This window comes from Equus quagga, chromosome 13, assembly GCF_021613505.1.
Source record: "Equus quagga isolate Etosha38 chromosome 13, UCLA_HA_Equagga_1.0, whole genome shotgun sequence".
In the NCBI taxonomy this organism is placed as follows: domain Eukaryota; kingdom Metazoa; phylum Chordata; class Mammalia; order Perissodactyla; family Equidae; genus Equus; species Equus quagga.
This window is the reverse complement of record NC_060279.1, coordinates 99,675,157-99,698,464: the sequence shown is the minus strand read 5'-3', so window position 1 is coordinate 99,698,464 and position 23,308 is coordinate 99,675,157. Positions and strand designations below refer to the sequence as shown.

Sequence of the window (23,308 nt, the reverse complement as noted above, 5' to 3'; positions counted from 1 at the left end):
CTTAGTAGATATATACAGAACATTCCATCCAAAAACTACAGAATACACATTCTTTTCAAAAGCACATGGAACATTTTCCAGGATAGATCACATATTTGGCCAAAAAACAAGTCTCAGTAAATTTAAGAAGATTGAAATAATACCAAGCATCTTTTCTGACCACAACTGTATGAAACCAGAAATCAACTACAGGAAGAGACTTAGAAAAGCCATAAATATGTGGAGATTAAACAATATGCTACTGAACAACAATTGGGTCAATGAAGAAATCAAAGGAGAAATCAAAAGATTCCTAGAGACAAATGAAAATGAAAATATGACATGCCAGAATTTATAGGATACAGCAAAAGCAGTTTTAAGAGAGAAGTTTATAGCAATACAGACCTACCTCAACAAACAAGAAAAATCTCAAATAATCTAACAGTACACCTCAAAGAACTAGAAAAAGAACAAACAAATCCCAAAATCAGTAGAAGGAAGGAAATAAAAATCAGAGCAGAAATAAATAAAATAGAGGCTAAAAAAATAGGAAAAAAATCAATGAATCCAAGAGCTGGTTCTTTGAAAAGATAAACAAAATTGATAAACCTTAGCTAGATTCACCAAGAAAAAAAGAGAGAAGGCTCAAATAAATAAAATCAGAAATGAAAGAGAAGAAATTATGACACCTCAGAAATACAAAAGACTATAGGAGAATACTATGAAAAGCTAAATGCCAACAAATTGCATAGTCTAGGAGAAATGGATAAATTCTTAGAATCATACGACCTTCCAAAACAATCAAGAAGAAATAGAGAATTAAATAGACCAATCACCAGTAAGGAGACTGAAACAGTAATCAAGAACCCCCCAAAAAATAAAAGTCCAGGACCAGACAATGTCCATGGGGAATTCTACCAAACATTCAAAGAAGACATAATACCTATCTTTCTCAAACTCTTAAAAAAATTGAAGAGGTGGAGAAGCTTCCCAACTCATTCTACAAAGCCAACATTACCCTGATACCAAAACCAGACAAGGACAATGCAAAAAAGGAAAATTACAGGCCAGTGTCACTAGTGAACATCAATGCACAAATCCTCAACAAAATAGTAGCAAATCAAATACAACAATACATTTAAAAGATCACACACCATGATTAAGTGGGATTTATTCCAGGGATGGTTCAACATCCACAAATCATCAACATGATACATCACATTAACAAAATGAAGAATAAAAACCACATCATCATCTCAATAGATGCAGAGAAAGCAATGAGAAGATACAGCATACATTTATGATAAAACCTCTGAATGACATATGTGACAAACCCACAGCTAATATCATTCTCAATGGAGAAAAACTGAAAGCTATCCCTCTAAGAACAGGAGCCAGACAAGGGTGCCCACTCTCACCACTCTTACTTAACATAGTGTTGGAAGTCCTAGCCAGAGCAGTTAGGCAAGAAAAAGAAATAAAAAGGATCCAAATTGGAAAGGAAAAAGTGAAACTGTCACTATTTGCAGATGATGTGATTTAATGTATAGAAAACCCTAAAGAATCCACCAAAAATCTTTTAAAAATAATAAATGAATATGGTAAAATTGCAAGATAAAAAATCAACATAAAAATCAGTTGTGTTTCTATACACTAACAACAAAGTAGCAGAAAGAGAAACTAAGAATACAATCCCATTTACAATTGCAACAAAAGGATAAAATACCTAGGAATAAATTTAAGCAAAGAAGTGAAAGACCTGTATACTGAAAACTATAAAACATTGTTGAAACAGATTGAAGAAGACACAAAGAAAGGGAAAGATATTCCATGCTCTTGGATTGGAAGAATTAACATAGTTAAAATGTCCGTACTTCCTCAAGCAATCTACAGATTCAATACAATCCCTATCAAAGTTCCAATGACTTTTCCCACAGAAATAAAAGAAATTTATGTGAAATTTTATGTAGAATTTATGTGAAAAAGCAAAAGACCCTGAATAGCCAAAGGAATCCTGAGAAAATATAACAAAGCTGGAAGTATCACACTCCCTGATTTCAAAATATACTACAAAGCTACGGTAATGAAAACAGCATGGCACTAGCACAAAAACAAACTCACAGATCAATGGAACAGAACTGAGAGCCCAGAAATAAACCTGTGAACAGCTAATTTTTGACAAGGGCCCCAAGAACATACAATGGAGAAGGGAAAGTCTCTTCATTGAATGGTGTTGGGAAAACTGGACAGCCACAAGCAAAAGAATAAAAGTAGACCATTATCTTTCTCCATACACAAAAATTAACTCAAAATGGATTAAAGACTTGAATGTAAGACCTGAAACCATGAATCTTCTAGAAGAAAACTGAGGCAGTACACTCTTCAACATCAGTCTTAGCAGCATATTTTCAAGTACTATGTCTGACTGGATGAGGGAAACAAAAGAAAAAATAAACAAATGGGAGCACATCAAACTAAAAAGCTTCCGCACAGCAAAGGAAACCATCAACAAAATGAAAAGACAGCCTAACAATGGGGAGAAGGTATTTGCAAACGATATATATGATAAGGAGTTAATATCCAAAATATATGAAGAACTCATATGTCTCCACAACAAAAAAAACTAACAGCCCAATTAAAAAATGGGCAAAAGATCTGAAGGGACATTTCTCCAAAGAAGATATACAGATAGCAAACAGGCACATGAAAAGATTTTCACCATCACTAATTATCAGGGAAATGCAAATCAAAATGACAATGAGATATCATCTTATGCCTGTCAGAATGGCTATAATTAACATGACAGGAAACAAGTGTGGAGAGGATGTGGAGAAAAGGGAACTCTCATACAACACTATGCGAGTGCAAACTGGTGCAGCCACTATGGAAAACAGTATGGAGACTCCTCAGAAAATTAAGAATCGAACTACCATGTGATCCATCTGTTTCACTGCTGGGTATTTATCCAAACATGAAACACGAATGCATAAAGATACATGCACCCCTATGTTCACTGCAGAATTATTCACAACAGCCAAGACTTGGAAACAACCTAAGTGTCCATCAAGGGACAAATGGATAAACAAGATGTGTATATATACACAATGGAATACTACTCAGCCATAAAAAAGGATGAAATCTGGCCATTCTGACAACATGGATGCACCTTGAGGGTATTATGCTAAGGGAAATAAATCATATGGAGAAAGTCAAATATTGTATGTTCTCACTTATAAGTAGAAGGTAACAACAACAGCAAACACACACATAGAAACAGAGATTGGATTGGTGGCTACCAGAGAGGAAGAGGGGAAGAAGGAGGGCAAAAGGGGTAATTAGGCACATGTGTATGGCGATGGATTTTAATTAGTCTTTGGGTGGTGAACATGATGTAATCTACACAAAAATCTAAATATAATGATGTATGCCTGAAATTTATCATTTTATAAACCAATGTTACTGCAATAAAAAATAAAATAGGGGCCAGCCCAGTGGCACAGTGGTTAAATTCACACACTCCTCTTCAGCAGCCTGGGCTTTGTGGGTTCAGATCCTGTGTATGGACCTACACACTGCTCGTCAGGCTATGCTGTGGCAGTGTCCCACATACAAAATAGAGGAAGACTGGCACACATGTTAGCTCAGGGACAATCTTCCTCAAGCAAAAAGAGGAAGATTGTTAACAGATGTTAGCTCAGGGCTGATCTTCCTCACCAAAAAATTTAAAGTAAAATAAAATTGAATTTCCAGTAAAAAGAATCTGCAAAACAAATATCTCATAAAGGACTTATATCCAAAATATACAGAGAATTCTTAAAACTGAACATGAGAAAACAACCCAATTTAAAAGTGGGCAAGTGATCTGTACAGATACCTCACCAGAGAATGTAACCTGATGGGAAATAAGTATATGAAAAGATGCTCAGCATCATATGTCATTAGGGGATTGGAAAACAAAACACCATGAGATTTAACTACACATCTATTAGAAGGACTAAATCGGAAATGCTGACAGCTCCAAATGCTGTAAAATATGTGGGGTAACATGAACTCTCTTTTATTGCTGGTGGGAATGCAAAATGGTACAGCCACTTTGGCAGATAGTTTAACAGTTTATTACAAAACTAAACATAGTTTTACTATTTGATCCAGCAGTTGTGCTCCTAGATATCTGCCCAAATAAATGGAAAACTTTTGTCTACACAGAAATCTGTACACAAATGTTTATAGAAGCTTTGTTCATAGTTGCCAAAACTTGGAAGCAACCAAGATGTCCTTCAGTCAGTGAATGGATAAATAAAATGTGGTACATCCATACCATGGAATATTATTCAGCAGTGACAAGAAATAAGCTATCAAGCCATGAAAAGACATGAGGGAACCTTAAATACTCAGCATATTGCTAAGTGAAGGAAGACAGTTTGAAAAGTCTACAAACTTTATGAGTCCAGCTGTATGACATTCTGCAAAAGGCAAATGATAGACTCAGTAAAACCATCAGTGCTTGCCAGGATTTGGGGAGTGAGGAGGAATGACTAGGTGGGGTACAGGGGAGTTTTAGGTAAACTATTCTGTATGATACTGTAATGGTGAATACATGACATTATGCATTTGGCAAAACCCATAGAACTTTGTAACACAAAGAGTGAACCCTAATGTCAACTGTTGACTTTAGTAGTAATAATGTTTCAATATGGTTTCATCAACTGTAACAAATGTATCATACCAATGCGAGACATTAGGGTAGTAATCATAACAGAAAATGGGGGGGGCGGGCAAGGAAAGGGGACATGTGGGACCTTTCTGGACTTTGTTCAGTTTTTTGGTAAGCCTAAAAGTCCTCTAAGAAATAAAATGTATTAATTAAAATAAAAGATAAACTATAGTATGAGTTCATACCAATACGTCCAATTTAAATTCTGAACTGCAGGCTTTTTATTTAACTTTTTAAAATCTTACATCTGCATCTATTTTCTCTCATGCCAGGAGTCCCAGTTGTCATGGCACTAAGAGTGATAGAACATCACACTTATTTTATCCCACATCATACACACATCCCTATAAAGTAAGAAGATCAGCACTACCACCAACAATATGATAATCAAAACAGTTTGAGATAATTACTTTGGCAGTTCTTTTTTTCCCCCATGTAGTGTGTATCTCAAATTACTGTGTTTGGAAGTTATGTGAAATAGTTTCCTGTTATGGGTATGCCACCAATTGTAGATGCTGGATTTTTTTATTCAGTGTTTTCAATTTTTAAGCTATGCTTTCTTATAATTTAATTTTGCTTTATAATTACATAAAATATTTATTTAGCTCCAAAGTCAAATCTACAAAGCAAGTTATGTTGAAAGAAGTCTGACTTCTATCCCTGCCCCCTCCACCTATTCCTTCCCCACTCTGTAACTATGGGGTCATCCCTGCCTTTTAAAAATAATGGCAAATGTGTATTATATATCCATACTTCCTCTCCATCCTAAGATGAAAAGCATAAGTATACGTACTTTTGTCTATATCTTTTTACAGTTAACAATGTATTTTAAACAGCACTCCATATTAATATAAAAGTATATTCCCTTTTTAAACTGTTGCATAGTACTCCATGATGTGGATATACTATGAATTACTCAACCAGCCCCCTACAAGTGGATAATTGGGTTATTTTTAATTTTTTGCTGTAACAAAATTGTGCTTCAGTGAAAACCTTATGCATGAGAATTTTTGAAATTTTCCTAGTGCCGTTTTGGGATAGATTTCACATAAGTCATGTTGCTAGACCAAAACATATCTAATTGTGCTAAATATTGCCACATTCCCTTTCATAGGGTTGGTATTCATTCATATTCATACTGGCAGTGTATGAGAGTACCAGTTTCCTTCAGCCTTGCCAACAGACTTTGATGTCACATTTGGAAATTCGCTATTGTAAGAGGTGAGAAATAGCACCTCAGTGTAACTTTTTAAAACTGCTTTATTAAGACAATTCACATACCATACAATTCACCCATTTATAGTAGACAAATTGATGACTTTTAGTATATTCATAGTCTTGTATAGCTACCACCACTGTCAATTTTAGAACATTTTCATCACCCCAACACGAAACCCAATATCCAGTAAAAGCCATTTCTTATTTTCCTCCAACGCCCCGCCCTGTGCAACTACTAATCTTTCTGTCTCTATAGATTTGCCCATTCTGGACAACTCATATAAATGGAATTATATAATATGTGCTCTTTTGTGACTGGCTTCTTTCACTAAGCATATTGTTTTCAAAGCTTACACATGTTGTGGCATATATCAGTATTTCTTTTTGTGGCCAAATATTTCATTGTATGGACATACCACAATTTATTTATCCATTCATCAGTTAATGGACATTTGAGTTGTTTCTACTTTTTGCTTATTATGAATAATAATGTTGTGAACATTGTTTACAAGTTTTTATATGGACACATTTTCAATTCTATTGGGCATATATCATGAGAGGGATTTGGGGTTATTTTGGACATTTCTGTTGGGTATATAACTAGGAGTGAAATTGCTGTATAATATGGCAACTCTATATTTACCCTTTGAGGAACTGCAAAACTGTTTTCCAAAGCACCTGTACCATTTTACATTCCCATCAGCAATGTATGAGAGTTCCAGTTTCTCTATATCCTCCATGTTCTCCATATTGTCACCTTTCTGGAGTTTTAATTTGCGTTTATCTTAAAAAGTTGAGTATACTTTCATTTGGTGAAAAGCCATTTACATTTTTTATCAACTGTCCGTTTCTCTAGTCCATTTTTATATAATGTTGGTAGTCTTTTTCTTTCATCTATTTTTAGAAACTTTATGTATTAGGGATATTGCACCTTCACAAATATTTTTTTCCCAGTTTGTCATTTTACTTACCTTATCGTGTTTTTGACGTGCTAACCTTTTTTTTTTTTTCTTCTTTAAATGTAATGTGGACATTTTTATCAAGTTATGATTAGGAACGTTTTCCCCATTCCTAGGTTACAGAAGAAGTCACTAAAGTTTTATTCTAATTATTTGTATGTTTTCACTTCTGTAAATGTGGATCTCTGGTCCATTTGGAATTTATCTGGCTGTGTGATGAGGAATTAATGCAATTTTATCTGTTTCCTGTATGTTTATCCTTATGTTTATCACTTCATTGATTAAAAAGGGTCCATCTTTTCCCTACTTAGTTGAGCTGCCAGCTTTATTGTGTACTAAATTTGCAGTTATAATTGTGTCTGTTTCTGGATTTTTCTTTTCTTCTACATTGGTTCCATTGACATTTTATGAGTATGAATATAATATTCAGTTAGAATCTAACATTTCTAGCTTAGAAGTTTCATTTTTCAAGCAGTATGAAAATAGCATTTGTTTACTTTCTTGTTATCTTACAGACTTAGGATCCAGGTGTAAGAGCAAGAACCTCTCATCAAAAAGAGAAATTTATGAAATAGAATCATCTCAATGGGAAATAATAGAACAACTTGCAAGCCATAAGCATGAGTGTAAAAGTTTTCAAGATGATAGGGAATGCAAAGACCAGTTTGAAAGCCAATTAGGAAATAAAGAGGAACTTCTCAGGCAATTAGTCATCACTTATGAAGAAATTCCCAATTTTAGCCAGACCGATACATCCCTTACATTAAAACAGAGAATTCATTCTATTGAGAAATCCTATGAATGTAAAGCATGTAGAAAATACTTCATCCATGGCTTTCAATTGACTGAACATCAGAAAATTCATTCTGATGAAAAGTTCTATGAATGTAAAGTATGTGGAAAGGCCTTTATTCGAGGCTCACAACTTACTTACCATCAGAGAGTTCATGTTGCTAAGAAACCATATGAATGTAAGGAATGTGGAAAAGCCTTTATTTGTGCCTCGCAACTTACTTATCATCAAAGAATTCATACAGGGGAAAAGCCTTATGAATGTAGAGAGTGTGGGAAGGCCTTTATTCGTGGCTCTCATCTTACCCAGCATCAAAGAATTCATACTGGTGAAAGATCATATGAATGTTATGAATGTGGGAAGGCCTTTTTTCGTGGCTCTCAACTTACTTACCATCAGAGAGTTCATACCTCAGAGAAACCCTATCAATGTAAGGAATGTGGAAAGGCCTTTATTCGTGGCTCCCAACTTACTGAGCATCAGAGAATCCATACTGGTGAGAAACCCTACGAATGTAAGAAATGTGGGAAAGCCTTTAGTTATGGCTCACAGCTTACTCTACATAATAGACTTCATACTGGTGAAAAACCCTATAAATGTAAAGATTGTGAGATGGCCTTTATTCGTGGCTCACAACTTACGGAACATCAGAGGATCCATACAGGTAGGAAACCACATGAATGTAAGCAATGTGGAAAGGCCTTTAACTATGGCTCACAGCTTCTTCGACATCAGAGGATTCATACTGGTGAGAAACCCTATGAATGTCAAGAATGTGGGAAATCATTTATTCGTGGCTCACAACTTACTGAACATGAAAAAATTCACACTGGTGAAAAACCCTTCGAATGTAAGGAATGTGGGAAAGCTTTTATTCGTGGCTCACATCTTACTCAGCACCAGAGGATTCATACTGGTGAAAAACCCTATGAATGTAAAGAGTGTGGTAAGGCCTTTATTTATGGCTCGCAGTTGACTCAACATCAAAGAATTCATACAGGTGAGAATCCCTATGAATGTAAGCAGTGTGGGAAGATCTTTATTTGTGCCTCACAACTTACTCTACATCAGATTTTTCATACTGGTAAGAAAGCATATGAATGTGAGGAATGTGGTAAGGCTTTTATTCGTGGCTCACAGCTAATTTACCATAAGAGAGTTCATACTGGCGAGAAGCCCTATGAATGTAATGAATGTGGGAAAGCATTTATTCGTGGTTCACATCTTACTCAGCACCAGAGAATTCATACTGGTGAGAAACCATACAAATGTAATGACTGTGGGAAGGCCTTTAATCGTGGCTCACAACTTACTCAACATCAGAGAATTCATTCTGGTGAGAAGCCTTATAAATGTAATGAATGTGGTAAGGACTTTAGACGTCATTCACACCTTATGCAACATCATAAACTTCATAATGGAGAAAAGCTGCACCAAAATCTTAATTTAGTAAATCCTCTACCTGTCTGCCCATGACATTCAGCTTTGGAATATTAGACACTTCAGGTTGTGAATGTGGGAATCCTTTTTTAATTTTCATTCATAAGTAATTCACTTTCAGAGAATTCACAGTAAGAAAGGCTAGATTAATATAAATGCAGAATTACCTTTCATCTTATTTCAATCTTTGTTAGACATAAGTGAATTCATTACAAGAGCACAACCCTAAAATGTAGGGTTCTCTTGTTCAGCATCATTCTCTTGTCCAGCATCACCTGAGCTCCACCATTTACTGTGTGCGTGTGTTCCTTTGGGGAAGTTTCTTAACCTCTGTGTGCTTTAGTTTACTCATTTATAAAACATTAATATCATATATCTCATCTTAGTGTTCTGCAATTTAAAGGAGTAAATACAGTTAAAGCCTTAAAGCAATGTGTAATACATTGTTTATGCTTAATAAATGTTAGCTATTATTGTAAACATTTTTATTTGGTACTTTAAACACATACTATTACAAAATTCAAATGAGAGGGAGATTTAAAAAATAACAATACATAAGGTAATCTTTTTGTCACTTTTACTAAGCATCAGATAAACCATTTTGGAACAAAAGTGTCTAATATAATTAATGTGAGGTTATACCTTGTTCTAAATCATAAAATTCTTACCAGAAGGGAACCCTAAGGAAAAAAGTATTTGGCTGTTACAAATAAAGTTGCTTATGAACATTTGTCTATAGGTTTTTGTGTGAAAGTAAATTTTCATTTCTCTGGTATAAATTCCTAGCAGTGCAGTTTCTGACTCTTATAATAAATGTATGTTTTCTCTTATAAAAAATGGACAAATTATTTTTTCAAAGTGGCTTTACCATTTTACATTCCCACCAGGAACATGTGAATGACCCAGTTCCTCTGCATCTAGCATTTGGTTGTTGTCACCACTTTTTATCTTAGCCATTCTGATCGGTGTGTGGTGATGTCTCTTTGTGGTTTTAATTTGCATTTCCCTAATGGCTAATGATACTGAACACCTTTTCATGTGCTTATTTGCCATCTGTATATCCATCTTGGTGAAATGCCTTTCCGTATCTTTTACTCATTTTTGAACTGTAGAGGCATACCTTAGAGATATTGCAGGTTTGGTTCCAGACCACTGCAGTAAAGCAAATATTGCAATGAAGCAAGTCACGTGAATTCTGGGGTTTCCCGGTGCATACAAAAGTTATGTTTAGGGGCCTGCCTGGTGGTGCAGTAGTTAAGTTCATGTGCTTCTCTTCAGCAGTCCAGGGTTTCCTGGGTCAGATCCCAGGTATGGACCTCCACACTGCTTATCACACCATTCTGTGGCAGACGTCCCACATATAAAATAGAGGAAGATGGGCACAGATGTTAGCTCAGGGCTGATCTTCCTTGGGGGGAAAAAAGTTATGTTTACACTATACTGTAGTCTATTAAGTGTGCAGTAGCATTATGTCTAAAAAAACAAGGTACATACCTTAATTTTAAAATATTGCTAAAAAGTACTAACCATCATCTGAACCTTCAGTGAGTCATCATCTTTTTGCTGGTGTAGTGTCTTGTAAGAAAAAAAGCAACATCTGCAAATCATAATAAAGTGAAGTACAATAAAATGAAGTATGCTTGTATTTTTTTTACTTTCGGGTTTTGAAAGTGTGCTTTCTATATTCTAGATGATACTAGTCCTTTGTTGAGTATGTGGTTTGCAAATATTTTTCCACAGGGCATAGCTTAGCTTTTCATCCTTTTAACAGGGTCTTTTGAAGAGCAGAAGTTTTCAGTTTTGATAAGTTCTAGTTTATCAGTTTTTCATTTCATGGATCTCACTTTTGATATCAAACCTAAGGAGTCCTTGACTAGCCTTGGGTCCCAAAGGTTTTCTCTTATGTGTTTGCATAAAGTTTTCATGGTTTTATGTTTTACATTTAAGTCTATGATCCATTTTGAGTTAACTTTTTGTGTACATTGTATACTTTAGCTTGATATTCTTGTTTGTTTTGGCTTATGGATGTCCAATTATTCCAGCACCATTTGTTGAAAAGAATATCTTTCCTCCATTGAATTTCTTTTGCATCTTTGTCAAAAATCCATTGAATATATTTGTGTACATCTATTTCTGGGTTTTCTGTTCTATTCCATTGACCTGTGTCTATCTCTCTGCCAATACCACCCTGTCTTGATTATTGTTACTCTATAGGATGTCTTAATGTTGGGTAGAGTGATTCTCCCCACTTTATTATTTTTCAAAATTTATTTAGCTATTCTAGGTCTTTTGCCATTTCATATAATTTCTAGAATAAACTTACCTATATCTACAAAAAAAAGCTTACTGAAATTTTAATAGGAATTCAATTTGGGGATAATTGACATCTTTACTATCTGAGTCTTCCAATCCATGAACATGGTATGCCCGTCCATTTTTAGGTATTTATTGAGGGTTTAATTGTGTTCTCCAAAACGTTCAAGTCCTAACTCTCAGTACCTGTCAATGTGACCTTATTTGAAAATAATGGTCTTTGCAGATGTAATCAAGTTAAAATGAGGTCATATTGGATTAGAGCAGGCACTACTCTAGTGATTGGTGTCCTTATAAGAAGAGGGAAATATGGATACAAACATAGGAAAGGCCATGTGATATCAGAGACAGAGGTTGGAATGATGTCTTTATAAGCCAGGGAGCACCAAGGATTACTGGTAACCACCAGAAACTGGAAGGGGCAAGAAGGGATCCTTCCCTAGAGCCTTCAGAAAGAGCATGGTCCTCCCAATACTGTGATTCTGCACATCTGTCCCCAAGAACTGTAAGAAAATAGATTTTTCTTGTTTTAAAATCCTAAGAAACATTCAATCTTTCACCATTAAGGATGTCAGTAGGTTTTATGTAGATGCTGTTTTTTAAAATGAAAGAGTTCTCCTCTGTTCCTTAGGGGTTCTTTTTTTATTTATTTTTATTTATTTTTATTTTTTTTGAGGAAGATTAGCCCTGAGCTAACATCTGCTGCCAATCCTCCTCTTTTTGCTGAGGAAGACTGGCCCTAAGCTAACATCCATGCCCATCTTCCTCTACTTTCTGTGTGGGATGCCTACCTCAGCATGGCTTGCCAAGCAGTGCCATGTCCGCACCTGGGATCCAAACTGGTGAACCCCGGGCCTCTGAAGCAGAACTTGTACACTTAACCACTGTGCCACCAGGCCAGCCCCAGGAGGTTCTTCTTTTAAAAAAAATCATATATGGATGTTAGATTTTATCAAATGCTTTTTCTGCAGCAATCAACATGATCATAAGATTTTTCTTCTTCAACTTGTTGATATGGTGGATTACCTTGATTGATTTTTGAATGTCAAACCAGTCTTGTATACTTGAAATAAATCCCACTCAGTCATGTTATATAATTTATTGTTGCAATTGATTTGCTAACATTTTGCTGAGGGTTTTTCTGTCTAAGATTAAGAGAGATATTCTGCCATTTTCTTTTCTTTCTTTTTTTGTCTTTGTCTGGTTTTGGTATCAGTGTAATAGTGGCCTCATAAAATTAGTTGGGAAGTGTTCCTCTGTTTTCTGGAAGAAGTTGTATAAAATTTGTGTTCATTCTTCAAATATTTGTGAAAATTTGCCTGTGAAACCATCTGGGCCTGAAGATTTCTATTTCGGGAACCTTACAATGATAAATTCATTGTCTTTAATGGTTATTCAGTTATCTGGCTATTTGGGTTATCTGTTTCATCTTAGTTGAGATTTGGTAGTTTGTGGTTTTTGAGAAATTTAGACCAAATAGTTTTAGACTTGAAATTTTCCATCTTTCCTCCCCCAAAAAACTTTTTGAAGCTGATTCTGTGAGGCTAGTAGCGTAGCCCTAGTGTCAAAATAAAATAAGACCAGATTCCCTTATGATGATAGATTTAAATATTCTAAATAAAACATAAGCACTATCTACGAGATAATTAAAAGATTACAGGGGAATAGCACTTGTCCAGAATGTCCAAGATTTAATCTTTGCTAGATTAATTACAATTCCAGAGTTTAGAAATTATATTTCTAAGAGGTGATTATGATGGAAAAATGATAATGCAGCCTCAAGTCATTTCCGTTCTCTCAGTGTATGGTTTTGGTTTATGATGTGTTTTTCAAGCCTCTTTGAGGGTGGTCCAAATGAAGAAATATATTTTACATCACAATCCAATATGTACAAAATTTAAACAAATATTTCATAGTACCATTACTTGCAAAAGTTCATTGAAAACACATTTTGGCTACATGCTTAACAGCCATGTTTTAAAATTAATATTTGCCTTAAGACAAATGCACTACCTATGGAATCAACTTCTGGCATACAAAAACAAATCTGAAATTTTATTTTTTTATGATAGATTTTGTTAAATAATTTAAGAGTTTTTCTCATCATGAAATTTTGAGGCATTTTATATGACATTTTGCTTTTAATTAATTTTTACAACATGAGAATTCCCAAATAGGACTTTTTGTTGAGATTAATAGCCAAAGTGAAATTAAGATTTATATTTGATATTTGTTATTCAAACTATCAATGCTAATATCCCAACAGTTCTACAAAGACTTCAATTATGATTTAGTCTGTTAATTTGCCTTTTTGTTATATGAATTCTAAATTCATTGGCTCTAAAAAGATAACTCTTAAAGTTACCTGGCCAAGGCACACTCCCTTAATATTTTAGTTAATTCTTATCTGTCTTACTGTTTAACAAAATTTAAATCATTGATACCCACAATTCAAATACACTGTGACTTGCTGAGTTAAGTTCAAAGTTTAGTCATTACACCAAAAAAATATTAGAGAATCATAATTCATGCATCAGCAAGATGGCTGTGGAGTCACAACAGCCTGCCTTTGTTGTCTGGACCACCCAGCCTGTTTTACTCACGTTTTGTAATTCATTACATCATAAATAAACCTTTCACTGTGGCTTTCGTAATTGCCACATATGAAAAATGTTTTTACAATGATTTAAGAGTAATGTACCTTGTGCTAGCTTAAAATTATTTGTTTCTAATTCCTTTACTTAGGATCATATCTGTGTGTTAATAATTGAATTTCAGAGATGATATGTTAACCTAAAATTCCTCATAGTATATTTCAAGTCATGTTAGAACTCAGATGATATAGGAAAAAAAGATTCTGTGGTCAAACAAGCCTATAAATCATGGTGTATTTCACGTCACTTCTTGGAGCATTAAGTTCATTTTATTTTTTCAGGGCTGTAATCAGTATTGCAGCAGCCAGCCCAGTGGTGTAGTGGTTAAATTCACGTGCTCGGCTTCAGTGGCCCGGAGTTCTCAGGTTTGGATTCTGGGTGCGCACCTAGCACCACTCATCAAGCCATGCTGTGGCAGCGTCCCACATAAAATAGAGAAGGATTGACATAGATGTTAGCTCAGTGCTAATCTTCCTCACAAAAATTAATAAATAAATATGGCAGTGAAGCTTTTTTACTTTAACCTATCATGTGCCAAACTTGTTTGACCATGAGTCCTTTCTTATAATACCTTTTAATGTTTTATATGTGAACTGTTTTTGTAAACGCTGCTTTAGCTAAAAGAAATAACCTCAGGGGTGGAAGTTCTAAACATTACAGCTGATTGCCAACTAAGTTTAGGAGAGAGCAAGGTGCCTTATCTGTAAACCAATTGCATTCTTTTTCTACATATAGGACCCTTGTCCTAAAAAAAAATCCTTTGCAGTCCTTTGTTGCCTCCCCCACCCCTTCATCTTAGTTCAGCTTAATGAAGTATTAAAAAAAGAAAAAAACAGCTTCCTGGAATTTTAAAGGTATAGTAATGAAATAGCTTTATCACAGAGATATTTAGTCCATAAATCAAGTTTTCAGAATTGGAGACTGTCTTCTAAGGTAAAATATACAACAAACAGAAGAATAAAGATGGTCAAACGGGCCATTATTCCATTACTTTGTTCTCTAACAGTTTTTGAGCTATTCTCATAAGGAATGTTGGAAATTAAACATTTTTATGTACACATTCATTCTTTCTATATTTGACTAAATTGCTCTTCTGAAATTGCATGATGCATTTCCCTCCAAAACAAGAAATTATAGCAAATATACATAAAGGAAAAAACCTGACTTCCTAAACTAACATGTTAAAAGCCTCGTGAATGCCTCTCCATAGCTTTCTTTATGCTTAAATGTACACATTTATAGGTGGATCCGTTTTTTTCTTAGTATTTATGTATTTACAGGGTCACTGTATGGACATCAGTGTGCAATGTTTCCTGTAAAATACATCATGCATATCTTTCCAGGTACATATAGATCTAGTAACTCATTTTCGTATTGGTAGCTGCAGAATACTACATATGTAGAGTGTCATGTGTTCATATTGTTCCTCTGTTGATGAACATTCATGTTGTTTCCAGTTCTTTGCTATGTCCGTAAACATCTTTACACACAAATACTTGCATATGTGTGTTTTTATTTCTGCAAGATATTTTCCTTTATATCAGGTTTGTGAATCAAAGAGTGTGTGTTTTTTATTGTAATAGCTTATAACTGATTATGTTTGGGAGATCGTACATTCAGTCTCATCAGCAGTGTGTCGAGTTGCACATTTCCCCACAATCTAACAGCACTTGGTGCTCTTTGTCAGTGTGTCTGATGAAAAAAGTATGTCATTGCTTTAATTTGAATTCTTATAAATATTAGGTAGACTGAGCATGCTTTCATTTGCTTACTGGACATCTGAATTTTCTGTAAGTTACCCATTGATAGCCTTTGTGCTATTTCTATTGTATTATTTTTCTCTTCATTAATTTGTAGAAGTTTTGTGCGTTTAGGGCCCACCCCAACATTATTAGCATTTTCCTAAATATTCTAATATTGTTTGTATTTTGAAGTCTTTTTTAGCTAAATTTTCTTCTAACTTTTTCTTTTGAAGTTTTCTAAAACCACAGAAAAGCTAAAAGCAGTGAACACCCATCACATCCTAGGTTCACTAGTTGTTAACATCCTACGACATTTTTTTATCTTTACCAACATTACGTTTCACTCTTCAATACTTCATGCATCATCTAAAAATAAGGAGATTGTCTGAATCACAAGACCATGACATGTTAGAAAATTAAAAATAATTCCATAATTTCCCAAATTATCTCAAAACTAACTTATAAAATGTTGTGTCTCCAACCTAGGATCTGATCAATGTTGTCAACTTTTAATTTATTGAGGACTGTCACCACCACTTTTTTTTTTGACATTACCATTTTTAGAATCTAGCATTAGTAGAATGTCCCACTTTCAGGATTTGTCTATTTCGTCATGTTTAAATGCTGGAGAAGCAGTTTTGGCAAGAAAACGACATGACTGATATGTACTGATTATTACAGCAGGAGGTGTACTGTGCATAAAATAAAGCATTAAATATGTCATTATATAAATAAATAAAATAAGTTGTCCCAGTGTTGGCGTTGGTAAGTTTGATCACTGATTAAGGCAGTGATCAGCCCTCTCCATTGTAAATGTAGTAATTTTAACTTTCTAATCAGTAAGCACTGTGTGGGATGGATAAACGTTTTTTGAATAGTTTTTAAAATAGGACAAGACACTCATGTATTACCAGGCAGAATTAATACATGTTAACCTTGTATGTCTGCTTCATATTTTATAGTGAAGATATACAACATTAAAGATGAATGCCAAAAACCCATTTTTTCTCAAGCCTATTTCCTTCTTATCCCTGAGGCAGCCCTATCACAGACTTAGTGTCTTTAATTCAGCCCATATACAGGTATCTATCCTTTTTCTCAGATCTACTGTATTCTCTAAATGTGTTGGATCTCTAAGTTTTCAAGAGCAGCAGCCTATATTTCATTACCTAGCACTGTGAATCTAGCTGATCCCCAAACTCTAGTTTCTTCAATGCAACTAAAACACTCTTAAGTATCTATAAAATCAGCCACTAAGGACTTCTGATTAACATAAAGCATTTAAACATTATGTAATTCTTTAACAAAAGAAACTCAAAATTGTTTTCCTTTTATAATGCAAGGGACATGTTTTATAGTGAAACTAAACTAATAAATAATGTTAAAAAATACTCTCTAAGTTAAACAAGGTTAGTAATGCTCCTAGGCACCTAGCAGAAGTGACCTGGATCCACGAGTGGGCAAATTCTTGGAGAAATTATAGTGACAGTACACACCATGTTTAAACAATAGAAGTGGGAGGTTCAAACAAATGGGGAGGTTAGCTGAGATGTGACCACAGTACCCTCTACGTCCTCTCACCAAGACTCACTTCAATTTAAACTTTTTACATGGTACAAGAATCGAGTTAAATTATTGAGGGGTTTTTATTTAGATAGCGAATTTTAGGTAAAAAAATGTGTAAACGCTCACAGTGAATATTTGGATAATACATATTCAAATAATGAGATACATGTGTACCTATAAACATGTTATATTGCATAGTTTCTAATTTCCTCAGATGGTATTATCTCTCCATAAATTTCTTTTCTTCATTTTTTAGACCTATTCAGGCTGAAATATACAGATAAACATTTATTTTTATGTCTGTCTTAGTATTCCATTATATGAATATATCACAGTTTATTTCTCCTTCTATCAGTTAAAGTTTTTAGTTCATAGCAGAGTTTGTTGTAGCTAGTTTAAGTAGAAAGGGATTTACTAAAGGATAGTGGATAGTTTTCAGAATCTCAAGGATGGGGGGCAAAGGACCAAGGACAGTGAAACCAAAAGAGTTGTTGAAGACACCATTGGACTGGTGGAACAGCCACTGCCATGATCACTGCCCATTACTCAGTCCCTGCGATTCTAAGAACTGGGTACTACAATCTCCACAATGACTGCAGCCAATGAGAACCAAAGACTTTTGCCACCATGTTGATAGATCTCATCTCCTTATGTATGACTCACAGTACACACTTGGTCTCCAAGTTTCGGGCATTGCATCTGCGTGATCAAAAGGAGATCATGTTTGGAATTCTTACTACAAGAGATTCTGGGATGTATAATGGCTATCATTTATAAAATGTCTTACTATGTGCCAGACAATGCTCCTTAGAACATTTCTATTCACCCTTTGTATATAAACTCATTGAATCCTTACAACACCCCTGTGCATAGAAACTTATCATCCTCATTTCACATGAGGAAAGTGAGGCACAAGGAAGTAAAATAATTTGGCCAAGTTTGCACAATTACAGTGGCATAGCCATGATTCAAACCAAGTGGACATAAACTTATGAAAAGGTTGGCAACCATATACAGCAGGAGCCTCCCTCTTTCCTGGTGAAGCACAATGCTGCTGGTGACACTGTCCATGTGAGGTAGTGTCTTGCTGGATCTGAGAAAATACAAGTTTTTATAGCTCAACTTGGAGAGTCTGGCTCCAGTCTATACACTTAACCACTTCTCTGTACAGCCTCTTAACTGTATGTAGATAATTACTAGGTTGAATCTTTGGCAACTATTTTTATTGCCTGGTGACCACTTAAATTTATTCAGTGAATTAATTCACTGAGGTTGGTTCTTTCACTGAATGAAAACCTAGGAAGTCACCTGAGTGTTTTGGTCAGTTTTAGGTAATCCCCTACAAGGAAACTACACTATTGAGGCTGCTCCTTAGTCATGTTTCAGTCTGTTGCAGGTGAGAGGCATACCATCGGGGAAGGAGAGTGATAGGAATAACTTCCCTCTTCACCAGGGTAGCACTTTTACCCATCACTCAGCTTGCTATTTTCTGACCCCTTCAAGACTGGAGCTCAAATAAGACGAGGAAAAGAGTGCAGGTAGTTTCTTACTTGACCGCTACTGCTGTGATTCAACACTGCCTGTCTCTCTGCACTTGGCAGACCTTTAAAGGTGGCCACCTAATGGAACCTCCATTTTCAACCCTATGAGGTGCTCTATTTTTAAATCTGGTATCTCTTTCCGCTAGTCCTGAAGACTTAGGGTCTCAGCCAACATTTTTTCTTTAGTATCCTATTACATGTAGGTTTTTATTCAGCCTCTAGCACAGGAAGAAAATATGAGATGGAAGTTGGAGTGGTTGTTGAATGAGCCAGTATTTGGTATCTACCACACTCTTGTTCAGAAATATTTGTTGTTTCCAATTTTTCTCTACTGCAAATGCTGCAATCAATATCCTTGTTGATGTCTTCCAGCTCATGTGGAAAAGTGTTCTCTTGTACAGCTAAGAAGTAGAATAACTATTGGTTATTGTTTATGTATGTTTCCAGCTGTATTCAATATTGACAATTTTTTCCGCATAATTGTACTAAAAGCACCCACTAAACAGCAAAGTGTGATTACTTTCAATTCTCATTATTCCAGAAACTTGTAGCGTTTCAGTGTTGTTTTGATTTTCATTTGTTTCATTTGCAGATTTGTAATGAGGTTGAGGTTTTTTTAATCTACTGGCCATTTTGGCTTCTGATGCTTTGTATGCCTGTGTCATTTATTGTGTGCTCATATTTAAAAGACACTTTGGCTGGATATAATAGTCTGTGTTCAAACTTTTTTCACTGAGTACTTGAAAAATATAACTCCATTGTCCTCCAGTGTTGAAGATAGAAAATCTGATTCGTGATTCCCCACTCCCCAAAAATATTGTAGAATATTGTTTTAAATTTCACTATAATGTATCTAGGTGTGGGTTTTCCCTTAACTATTTTGTTTGGTACTGTGATAGCCCTTTCAAGCCAAGATTTTCCTTCTATCCTCATACTTAGGAATTGATTTTTTTAAAGATTTTACTTTTCCTTTTTCTCCCCAAAGCCCCCCCAGTACATAGTTGTATACATTTAGTTGTGGGTCCTTCTAGTTGTGACATGTGGGATGCCACCTCAGCACGGCTTGATGAGTGGTGCCATGTCCGTGCCCAGGATCCCAACAGGCAAAACCCTGGGCCACTGAAGTGGAGCACATGAACTTAACCACTCAGCCACGGAGCCGGCCCCAGGAATTGATTTTTTAAATATTTCCTTCATTTCTTTCTCATTCTCCTTTTCCTCCTCTCTAGGACTTCTACCTGAATATTAGCATGTCCACTTCTATCCTCCATATTTATCTGCTTTTACTTATTAATTGCTCTTTGAAAATTTTTGCTGCTAAGAACATTTGTCTGATATTCTGGCTCATTAATTCATTCTTCTGTAGTCATCCTATCTATTGTACTTTTTATTTCAACTATTATATTTTTCTTAATATTTCTACTTATTTTTGGGGGAGGAGTGAGGAAGATTGGCCTCCAGCCAATATCTGTTGCCAATCTTCCTCTTTTTGCTTGAGGAAGATTGTCCCTGAGCTAACATCCATGCCAGTCCTCCTCCACTTTGCATGTGGGTTGCTGCCACAGCATGGCCCAATGAGAAGTGTGCATGTCCATGCCCAGGATCCAAACCCGTGAAGCCTGGGCCACTGAAGTGGAGTGCATGAACTTAACCACTAGGCTACCGAGCCGGCCCTGATATTTCTACTTCTTTATGACTTCTGGTACTTGTTAAAAACTACAAATATCGTCCCTTCTCTTAGAGGATATGCATTACAAATGTTTTAAGTTCTTAGTTCATCTGAACCAATAATTCTTCTTCAATTGCTGTATCTTGTTCAGTTTATCTATTATAGTAACTATACTTAATAGATGTTTAGTTACTTTGGCCTGTGAGCTGCTGTTTCCGTGGAGTAATAACTATTTTACCTAATAATGTGTGCTGAGAAAGACCCCAAACCAGGCACTTGTTTAAAGAAAGGAGGAGATGAACCCCTGGGTTTGGAATGCTTAAGTACCATACAGCCACTGACTACACTCTGATTTGCAGCCGTTCCTTCCAGTCAAGGACCCCTTTAAACTCTTAGAAAGCAGCAATTTCCTTAAGTAATCAACCATCCTCGAGGGGCTGGAATGAAAGTGGGTGAATGCATGCTTGACGGTAGCTGACTAACGACATTTTCATGCCCTGAAATTTCCCCAGTGATAGAGAGCTGCTTGGATTGTTGCTGTGGATTTCTGTGGCAATGGGGCAAGCAATGATAATCCCAAAGTATGTGGGCAAGAAGCAACAGCAGAATTTACAGCTTTCCTAATCTCTTCCCTTACTTCACCATACAAAGGCCTCTGCCCCATGTTGCCTCTCTCTCCACTCCCATTTCTCCCACAGAAAAAGATCAATCTCAGGGTTGTGTTTTGCTTTTGCTGTTATTCCTCAGATCTTGTTTTACTTTCACTTCTGTAGAGTCTTGAGAATTGATTTTTTGAGAAGGACTTAGCAGCCCGTGCCAGCTCACCATTTGTCAGGAATTGGAACTGTCCTAAAGAAAGAGCCCGGGGCTGGCCCCGTGGCCGAGTGGTTAAGTTCGCGCACTCCGCTGCAGGCGGCCCAGTGTTTCGTCAGTTCGAATCCTGGGCGCGGACATGGCACTGCTCATCAAACCACGCTGAGGCGGCGTCCCACATGCCACAACTAGAAGGACCCACAGCGAAGAATATGCAACTATGTACCTGGGGGCTTTGGGGAGAAAAAGGAAAAAAAATAAAATCTTTAAAAAAAAAAATAAATAAAAAGAAAGAGCCCCACCCCTTTACCATTCCACCACTGGCAGGAGTGGTATTTCGTTTTGCTATTTTTGTGAATCACCTCAAATAGCCAAGGACTCCCAGGTCATCCTTAATCCCTCAGACTTTTACTCACTTGACTCACATGTACAGCCCCCTTTTGGACTCCATTTTCCACCCTTGCCCAATTCTAGAAACCCTGTGCTGTCTGGAACTTACACCGTTATCAACAAAATTCCCCATGCCAACAATTTCTCTCAATGTTTCCCGCTGGCTCTAACTGAAACCTGGCTCTTCCCTGAAGACTCCGCTTCCACTGCATCCTTCCTCCTGTGGTGGCTGTCTTCTTTTCACATCCATCATACCAGTGGGCCTTGAGGAATGCAGGGACTGTCTCTCTTGCTCCTCATTTCTGCTTCCAAATGATTTTCTAAAATTTTTCTACTTTCTGAAAAGGCCCAGCTTTGACTCTTAAGATATCAGATTCTACCACCTATTGCTACTCCTATATTCTAAAGATTTTAGTCTCTGGTCGACTGTCACTCTCTTCAGTACTATTTCTGTGATTTTAATATACATGATATTTCCAATAGCCTTTTCTTTCAGTTCTGTGACCTCCTATTCTCCTGTGTTTTTGTTATCCATCTTACCTCAGCCACTCATTCCCAGATAAATATTTAGATCTGAACATTATCAATAACTGCAATGCCTCTACCAACTGAATTTCAACCACACAACTCTGAACATCATCTCCATCTTTTTAGCTCACTCACTCTGAAAACCTCCTAACTCCAAAAATCCTTGAATCCCACCTAGATCTACAAGCCATTGAATTTTACAACTTCTTCACTGTCCTTCATCCCCTGTCCCCCTCACTTCTCTGTTTAAATCATGGCCCATTATTAGAACCCTTGTCTTTTATTGCTTACTTTACATTTTGTCTGGTTAAAACCACAGATAAACATAGCTAGAGAAAAACACATAACCATAAAGATGTAGTAAAATTATATGCTTGGTGCATAACCAATTAATTTTACACAGTTTGTATCGCTCACTAAATACATAGGAAAAGTTTGGCCACAATGTCTGACTAAAAGGAGTTATTATATCTGATCTTAAATACCTAATTATTCAAAAAAGTCAGTCATATTTTGAAACACGTACACATTTATCAAGGAACTATCATACTCTGCTTCACCAAAAAAACTTGAATTCTTTTAGCCATATGCTAAATTGCATAATTACAAATTAAGTCAGTAAAACCTTGCTGTAAGTAGAGTCCAAAACTTCAATTACATAAAATGCAGGTTTTAGCTATTGGGAGGTTAATGAACTATGGCATATTTAGTTGGCATGTACTATCTCAAAGAGCACAAAATAGAGCTGGTAAAACACTGTACTGAGAGAGTCCCAAATGATCAGGAATGTGTCACTTTTTCACCTCTTTCCCCACAAAAAGAAACACTTTTTAGACTATTCTCCTTGAAAAGGTGGCTGAGTAGAATGCCAATTGTTACATCTAATGCTTCCTTACTGGACATATTAAGGTGGGCTTTTGTCATGAGAAAAATCATATTTATCTTGTTTTATAACTAGAGTATGAATAAATTACATCAAATCTATATTA

General features: G+C 35.8%; 1 protein-coding gene across 6 annotated transcripts in view; it reads left to right on the top strand.

Moving 5' to 3' along the window:
- The window catches only part of LOC124249789 (zinc finger protein 345-like), a 36,750-nt gene extending 26,367 nt beyond the window's left edge, over positions 1-10,383 (top strand). For all 6 annotated transcript variants that reach the window (XM_046681150.1, XM_046681148.1, XM_046681151.1 and 3 more), the window contains one exon: positions 7,386-10,383. In XM_046681150.1, the coding sequence (XP_046537106.1) occupies positions 7,386-9,139 (1,754 nt within the window). In that variant the 3' untranslated portion in view covers positions 9,140-10,383. The remainder of the gene's footprint in view (positions 1-7,385) is intronic.
- Positions 10,384-23,308: the final 12,925 nt, after the last annotated feature.